At 36.0% G+C, this 8882-nt stretch overlaps 1 protein-coding gene across 5 annotated transcripts in view; it reads right to left on the reverse strand.

The window, feature by feature from the left end:
- Nucleotides 1–620: 620 nt before the first annotated feature.
- The window catches only part of LOC111345735 (uncharacterized), a 10345-nt gene continuing 2083 nt past the window's right edge, over nucleotides 621–8882 (reverse strand). For 2 of the 5 annotated variants that reach the window (XM_088727823.1, XM_088727827.1), the window contains exons 2-11: nucleotides 7432–7815; nucleotides 6373–6606; nucleotides 5319–5422; nucleotides 4597–4655; nucleotides 4286–4464; nucleotides 3732–3806; nucleotides 3452–3562; nucleotides 2931–2964; nucleotides 2573–2664; nucleotides 621–2362 (exon numbers count right to left, since the gene is read on the reverse strand). In XM_088727823.1, coding sequence (XP_088583949.1) covers nucleotides 2262–2362; nucleotides 2573–2664; nucleotides 2931–2964; nucleotides 3452–3562; nucleotides 3732–3806; nucleotides 4286–4464; nucleotides 4597–4655; nucleotides 5319–5422; nucleotides 6373–6606; nucleotides 7432–7815 — 1373 coding nt within the window. In that variant the 3' untranslated portion in view covers nucleotides 621–2261. The remainder of the gene's footprint in view (nucleotides 2363–2572; nucleotides 2665–2930; nucleotides 2965–3451; nucleotides 3563–3731; nucleotides 3807–4285; nucleotides 4465–4596; nucleotides 4656–5318; nucleotides 5423–6372; nucleotides 6607–7431; nucleotides 7816–8882) is intronic. The other 3 variants (XM_088727826.1, XM_088727824.1, XM_088727825.1) reach the window with 3 other exon arrangements.

Raw genomic sequence — 8882 nt, forward strand, 5'->3', positions numbered from 1 at the left:
CTCTTTAATAAGAATCAAGAGTGAATTGTTTATTTCGAAAGTCTAGAAAGAAGGCAAACGGTGTTTTAAGCTTAATAGCCTTGAGGGTCGTTTAATCTTTTCTTTGTTTTGACTGTCTTCTGCCGCGACCTCGTTGCCGACAATGTCCAAAAGCTACGAACGCTTTTAAGTCCACCGCCAAGAACTCTTTTTCTTGCGCAGGCTCAAAGCGGGCGATCCCGAGAGGGGTAGAGATTCTCTTCGTCTTGCCCACGAGCGCTGCCCGCTATCTAATGAAGCTATTTAAAAGCAAATATTTCCTTAGACTCCAAACTGCTGGTAATCCATTTTAACGCTATTTAAGAAAATAAATTGTTTCCTTTGCAGAAACTCATGAACAGGAACATTTACGACAAACAGCTCTTGGCAAACGTCGAGGACTTAGACATGAAGTCGTCAATTTACCAATGATTCTCTTGCTTTAAGTTTGCAGTAACTTAACTTGTTGTGTCGACTCTAATTAAGGGCACCTCTCGTAAAGGAAATTTGTAAACAACTTTCGAAGTGCAATTTTTCACACCGCACTTGCATCCCTTACCTTCAAAATGATTGTTGAACAACACCAAAAAAAATGATCCAAATTGATTTTATCAGCATTTATTAAGCATAGTCTCTACACAGCAAAGAAGCAATCATCGATACTACTTCAGTATCAGCGTGACAGAAACCCATTTCTACAAGACGTTGCAGAGAGTCACGAGATTATTACAAGTGGAACCACTTCGTCTCTTCATGGATGGATCGCAAAATAGAAAGATAAGGGTAACTGTCTCGCACTGACTAGAACTGTTTGCAGCAGATATAAACGATATCATTTTAACTACCGTTGGTAAATGTAAATCAGGTTATTAAAACGGCTTACAGACTGAGTATATAAATGAATAAAGTAAAACAGCTAACAGGCTACAATAATTCCGGAGTAAGAGCTTCGCTCCGAACAAAAGGCGATCACCGACTCGCATTTCCATTCGATTCTATTTCTGTTCCTTCAAAAGCAGGGACGTGACGTTGCTTTGTAGATATTCGAGCTCAAAAGCTAATGCCAATGAAATCTCATGGGGTGGGAGGGAGACATCTTTGTGTTTATTAAGTTCAATAAAAACTCAATAATATGAAAACGCGCGTACTCTTAAACGATCAAAGCTCTCCAGCTCACGTTTAGCCAAAACTATTACAGGTCTATAATTTGGAAGAAAATTTCCAGAGAAAAATAGAAAATAGGCTTTCTGCGCGAAGTCCTTACTTAAGGTAACAATTGGTAGGCACTGCTTAGCTGATATAATGCCACGCAGTTTAAATGTAATGAGAATTGACTAACGTGGCTACAATCTGGTAAAAAATCTACTAAAATCCAAACTTTTTAATAAATATCAAAAAACTATCTTAAAATTAACTACTACTCCAGAGCATAAATCCCGTTTACAGTCAAACTAAGTGAAGCGTACCCCTTAGGATCACATCAATGATTTGATTATTTGATATTGAATCCGCTAATCGTTTCAGGAGCGCAATAACGAATTGAATATTTGAACATGGAACCCGCTAACCGTTTCAAGAATGCAATAATGGATTGATTTTTTGAATATTGAACCCGATAGCCGTATTCGTTTTAAAAAGGCGCGGATCATTGTTCAAATCAGAAGTCCATTCCTGATTGGATTATGCGAACACGTGACGATGGATCGGAACTATTTCAACATGGCGTCAGACGGGGGGAAAGGTGAGTGCGAGTGTTGTGTAGAACTTCTTGTAAATGTTGTAAATGGAATGTTATTGAGAGCTTTTTTCGCCTACTTACATCTTGACAAACTTCTTACATGTCATTTGGTCGGTAAAATCATCAAAATATCACACCAACCGTAAAAATAGAGCAAATAAATAAAGATAATAAGTAAATAAATAAAATACAATTATGTTGATGTTGAAAATAAAAATTAAATTACGAAAAACTATATAAGCTATGTACAACTATCATTTAACTTCAAGTATAATTTTAATATGCCTTATCTTTTTACCAATGATACTAAAAGCGGAGTAAAGAGAATATTGTTTGCGGCAAACACAGTCACACGAGATCGTCACAACCCACGAATAGAAAAACCATTGATTACAGATGACGCCTCGGTTTTGTGGTTAATAGCAATCGTCGTATTTCACAAAGCGATAACGTAATCTACAGTACGTGTGATCGCAGATACTCTACAAGCTGCACACATCTTCGACTAATTAACCTCTACAAACACAGTATTTGTACCAGTAACAGGTGGCAGTGTTGCCTTCTTTTCACGACCAGGCAGTTCACTAAGTTCAGCTGTGCCTGCCGCTGATACAAAGAAAACATATGTAATGTAAGTTGTAAATGAAGGAAACAGAAAATTGTGAGTATTCTCTGGACAGCACTTCTTGCGAAGATATAAATAGGCTTGTTATTTATCATAATAAAAATGTAACCTTTAAATGATGCCAGAGTCCATAAAAAAGAGGATTGGTGGAAAGCTTACGTGGCTTAGAATTTTATTCTGGTGGACCTTACCTTCTTTTTCTTCGTGGTTTAAACGACCACTGCATTTTTCTGGGTGTGGCTGTACAGGTGGACTTGACCCATTCCTAAGTCTTCCCTCAGACCTCGTATGAGTAAAAAAAAAAAAAAAAAAAAACACGAATAAACATACACATACGGGTACATGGTGAAACAAATAAATAAAAAGATGGGAAAAAAAACAACGGGGGTAAAATAAATATGCTTAAAATGTCCTAGGTCAGTCAGGGCAGTCACAGGCGTATATTTAATGTCTTATTTAAAAACAAAACTCAATTAACGAAAAATAACAGAAATATTCGACGTTCCGGTAACAAAAAATAGTCATTAGCTAGCACTATACAACACTCACATCTCCACGTCTTGGCCCCCATCAGGGTGGACTTCTTACAATAGCATGTAAAAAAAGAGAACATACAGTAGCTACATGTAGATTTTGCTAGCATATTATTTCGTTTGCTTTATACCTTTAAGAATACCTTTCGAGGAAATGGTTTTATAATCTAGTTGTCCACATCAATTTTGATCATATCTCTGACAATTACAGCTTATCAGTAAAAATTCAAGCCAAACGCTGTCCCGAAATTGAATCAAAGTGACACTATGGTGAACTTGTCGATACATTGCGCAGAAAATACTGTGATTTCACTCTTCGTAAAGCGGTACCAACGCCACAAAATACCCCTAAACGCCTCTAAATGCATAGTTCTCATAGGTATGCTTCGCATATCCACAAGTAAAAAATTAATAACATAACGACCATGAATTTTTCGAGGTATATAAATATGTTAATTTAGTCTTTGAAAACTAAAATAAAAAATTAATTGAAATTGGACTAAATTCACAGTTTAGATTAAAATGCGCAATACTTACTCTTTGAGCCCTTACTTTTCGCGCCAAAGTAGCGGAAAAGTATTCCAACGACAAAGACAAAACCAATTGCCACCACAAACGCGATGAGGAGAATCTTCCACCAATCCATCCCTGAAAAAAAAAATAATAACGAACATTAGCATGTTTCAAGATAAGGACCTCGACCACACCTGGTTGGTGAACCATATTTCTTAAAAGCTACAAGAAACAGAATGTGTGTACATAATGTTTTTATTGGAGGCTATCCATATCAGTTCTAGAGAGTGACATGAAGACTTACCCTCAGAGGATCTGCCAGGTGGTGGTGTAGACATCTCATCTGTAGCCATCTCATCTGTGATCCTGACATCATACTCTACAGTTGAAGAATAAAACATTCCCTATCCTCGAAAATCCGTTCAAAACGTCAGGGACATCAGTGAAAGTCTTCAGCTGCTTGAAAATACCATTTACTAGCAAGGGCGTTGATTGGTTTGCCAGTACATTGTCCAAGACCCATCAATTTTCCCCACCCAGACTGGCCTCTAAATCCCCTTGAAAAACCTCTTCAACAGCCAGTGCTGAGGAGTTTATGTAAAGGGAAAAGCTAAAAAATAAACTAACTGGAGCTCTGCTTTGGGCTTGGCTTGGTTGTTTTATTGTTTTCATTATTATCATACACCACGCTTTGAGATCTGTGTAAAAACCCACTACAGTAGCAATTCTTTACAAGCTATAGTGACCGTCAAAAACATTTTTCAAACCCAAAAAAAATTTTTCAAACTGCAAGTAAAGGCTAAAGGCATTAATTCATTGACTGGCAAAACTATCATAGGAAGTGTTATGAAGACTTACCTGGTGGAGATGTTACAGGTACATTTTTTGGACATGTCTTCAATTTAATAGCAGACACACTGAACTCTCCCAGTTTACCACCTTGCTCAAGTGTAGCATTTATAAGTGTTGTGATAACATTTTTTCCCTTTGTAGTGGAGTTGAATTTCAGTGCAAGATCAACAGTTTTATTGTCACACCTTGAGAAAGACAACAACCAAGGGTTAGAATGACATGAACTGGGAAACAGAAAAGGAAATGAAAAGAATTTAAATTCAAAATATGGAAGTGTGAACAACTGGTAATCATCTTAAACCTAATAATTTGCATACCTCACACTCATTGACTGCACTTCTTCGTAACCATATTTATCTGCAAAAGCAGCTATAAGCTGCAAGTAAACATTTCAATTTTTGTCAAAAAATTTTAGTGTAAATGTACCACACATACACGTATTGTACAACTACATAAGAACAAATGAGGATGAGACACAATATCATGTACCAATTAATTAAATAAAAATGGCTGTTAATTTTGGTGAGAATCAGCAAAAAGTCAGCCTCTGAGCAACTTAGTCAGTCTGTATCTTTAAAATACCACTTCAATGAATAAATGTTCTTCTTACTGTTACATCGTTTATATTTTTTGGAAAAAAAGCACTGAGTTGATTATTTCCCTAAATACAGAGCAAGAGCAAAAATGAACAATAATATAGATTGTGAAAAGATTTTAAGCTCAACATTTGAAAGAACTCTAACAGACAGAGTGCAACCCAGAAAATAAAGAAACACTGTATATTTGACTTTAACACACATTCTCTCTAGTAGCTGAATTTCCTTTTGATCATTATACAGCCAGCACATTACTCTCTGTCCCTAAAGTAACCAAAAGTCAGAGCAATTATAATAAAAAACTTAACAAATCAAGTGAAGTTCAACACAGGCACAAACTTAATTGTGAGAAAAAAAATCCCATAATAAATACCAGTAGATATTATTTTTATGAATACTGTGGCTTTTTAGGCAATATATAAGTTATATGCACATAAAGTTACCTGTTCTTTAAATGTCTCTTCTACTGAAGATTTATTGCTTAGTCCATCTTCACAAGGTTCACCTTTGAGGGTAATCGTTGTGTTAATCAGTTTTCCTCCAATGTCTGAAAACAAAGGGAAAAAAATCATTAGCAAAAGGTTTACTAAAAATTTTTATTGATTTTTATTGGAAAACTTTAGGCTCTTTCTGAAGTTATTTCACTTCAGAGACAATTGAGGAGTCTGTATGGCACTTGTTATAAGAACATCTAGTGTTTTACCCATAGCTTATGTGATCCTGGGAACTACTCAACTTCTAATAATTATTTTCATTGATAGAATGTTGTGATTATTTACCCAATGACAAAATTAATTGCAACATTGTTAATTACATACATGTACTCCATTAATTGGACTTTTCTTTTAAGCACTAACCAGAGTGGCAAAAGTTTTAAAAAATCTCTTCAAGTCAAGTGAAACAATTCAGGGTAACACGGCCGATCATACCAAACTGGCCTTTTGCATACAAACTACAGGTAGATCATCAGGTAAATGTAGAGGGGATAAACTATATGTACATATCAGGTGTCTGCCTCTCCTGCTTTTAAAAACATTATAAAATTGATGTAAAATAGGTCCTCAGCATATAATGACTAGGAGATGAAAGAAGTAAAACAACATTCTTCAGTGCACATTAGTCCCCCTCCTTTCCAAATAAAAAATCCAACACAATTAAATTTTTTTTCTTGTACTTTCTCAGAAACCCAAGTTATACTGTCTTGTTTGCCCAATTTTGATATTCACACCATAAAGCCACCTAAAGTTCAAATTGCTGCACTGGTTTCTTTGTATTTCTATTTGTTAGTAATTGAATCATCAATATTTTAATGATGTAACTATTCAAAAACAGTTAAATATCAACCAAGACAAAGTAGAAGCATGATAATTAGCTTCTGCAACCTGACAGGCTGATCGACACCTGGTTCAACTCTGAGAACCCAATAAAAAAAGCCATGTTGGTACTGATGTGAAGCTACAATACAACTGTAAAATGTATGACTACAATGTAACTTACAAACATTGGCAGTTTTTGAATCATTTCCAAGCCTATTGGCCACTTTGCAGGTATAGCTGACATCATTACAGACATTTAAAAGATCAATTGAATTCTTGCTACAAAATTTTCGTGAGCCACATGGAGTCCAAGTATAAGTAGGTGGAGGGTTTCCTTCTGCTGTACAATTAAGAGTTCCAATTTGGTTTGCACCAACAATATACTCATCTTGAAATTTAACAATCTTGGCTGGATCTGTACATTAAATTGGAAAATAACAAATCAGATTAACAAACAGCATCTACAAAAAGATAAATTTGATTTGAAGAATTGATCTATCATTGGAAGAAATATTAATGAACTGTCATTTAGTAAATGTTTCTGACACTTTCATTTCATAGTTAACCATTCGATAGTGAAATATGAAATATGCTTAAAGAAATAGGCTTTGTTACCATAAATGTAAGTTGGGAAAGAACTCTATGATAGCTGACTCGGGGGTTTTATTGAGGTTTTGAGCAGGAGGGCATGTGAATTTGGCACCCCTGCAAGGCTCAAAGGGCATTGCTCCTGTGTGTGTGTGGTGGTGGGGGGGGCTGAGGGCATACTCTTCTAAAATGAAAATGTTGAAATGCAAAAGTCACAGAGATGCATTGCCCTGCATTTTGGAGCAGAAACTGACATGCTTCTGTAACTGATTTGAGACATTATTCAAAAGGTAAATTAGTTTTATAATGTATATCCAAATTCTTGAACATATTAAGTTTTAAGAATAGCTTGCCTATCAACAGAAAGTGTCACAAATGATCAAAGATGGTGTAGTGTCCGTTTGTGACAATTGTTCATGATTTTTTGAAATTGTTATGACTCAACATTCAATGTCTCACTTACAACAATATTTGGTTGGTCACTTATTAATAAAAGTAGTCTGATAAACTGACTAAATCTGTAGAGGTAGGGGATGTAGAACTGTTGAGCATGAGGCACACCTTCTAAAGTCTCCCTGGATTTAAACTGGACCCATAGGGCATAACAAGATTACAACATACTATACTACAGTCAGCAACACTTTTAACTTACATAAGACTTTGATCTGAAAGCCTCGCTTCCAAGTTTCAGCTCTCCAATCAATTAATTTGCAAACAAATTCTCCGTTAGCAATATCATCAGCTTTAGTGACTTGAGTGATGTTAAGAGAGATGCTTTGATTACTCAAGCACAAGGAGAATCGACCATTAAATCCCACATTAATGGGATCAGCATCTCCATTTGGTTTGATGCTGACGATGCCAGTCCCATTGAACTCCAAGACAGCTAGACTCAAATTCTGAGTCAGGCTAAAGCTCCAGGTCAGAATGGCAGAAGAGCCCTCAGAAACCAGCAGAGTGCCAGGGGTGAGCACTTCATTAGGATTTGATGTTGTCTTCACTGGTGCAGGTTGATACCATGTAACACTTCCACCATCTGAAGGAGAGTATTTTAGATTGCAGTTATATTACAACAATTCACACTTTCCATCTCGTCTCTATTATTTTGTGTTGTTAAAAACCTTAAAGGTACTGTTGCAATAACCATTTGCCATACATTTCCTCGAAACAACTTACAATGTTCCCCCATGGCAATCCAGGAGATCTTTGCACAAATGCAAGGATTGACTACTGGTAACTTATAAATTCATCTGCTGCAGTCAATAAAATAGGGTATCGAAAGAAAGTAATGCTGTGGCATATTCTATTGATAGTGACAAAGTTTAAGCAGTGATTCATCTAACTGCACGTTCCAAAGTAGTGTTAAGTCACGGGGTGTTCGCAAACCTAAGATTTTAACACATGAATGATAGTCTGTCGAAGCACTAGATTGTGGGTTTAGTGTGTTACCAATTGAATCAGTAGCCAGTAATCGGATCCCTATGTTTGCACAAAGATTTCTGGGATCACCACAGGGCAAACATTGCAAGTCACTAGGAAGAAGTGTGGTGTGAAAGACTGTTTTGTTGAAAGATTATTGCTTTTTTTTGCCCTTTTTTATTAGAAATGGATTAGGATAATATTGATACAAAGAAAAGTTAAGTTTTTTTTGTGAACAGCCATAAAATATCTCATAAAATCAGATCATGTTTAATGTAGGTAGTGTTGGTCGACGCCATCCATTAACATACTGGTCATGTCGACCGCTACTCAGCAGACACTCAGTCAACACCTCGATTGAGTGTCAGTCAAATATCGCTTTGGCCAAATTAGTCTCGTCAACACTCGGCTTACACTTTATCGATACTTTACCAATAGTCTGCCAATACTTTACCAACCAATACCTTACAGAGCAATACCTTAGTTTGCCAATTCTTTTTTTACTGACCAAATGTTGGTTTTCACACTAAATATGTTCAGACATTGATTGCCTGATGATTTCTCATTATATCTTACTTTTGAGCTTTGATATAAAACAGAATTTTGATTTTTATCAAGTTTATAATCAAGGAAATTATTGACATGCTAGAACAAATTAGCCCGCCAATTGCAGCACCACAGTTT

This window comes from Stylophora pistillata, chromosome 7 (assembly GCF_964205215.1).
Source record: "Stylophora pistillata chromosome 7, jaStyPist1.2, whole genome shotgun sequence".
Classification (NCBI taxonomy): Eukaryota; Metazoa; Cnidaria; class Anthozoa; order Scleractinia; family Pocilloporidae; genus Stylophora; species Stylophora pistillata.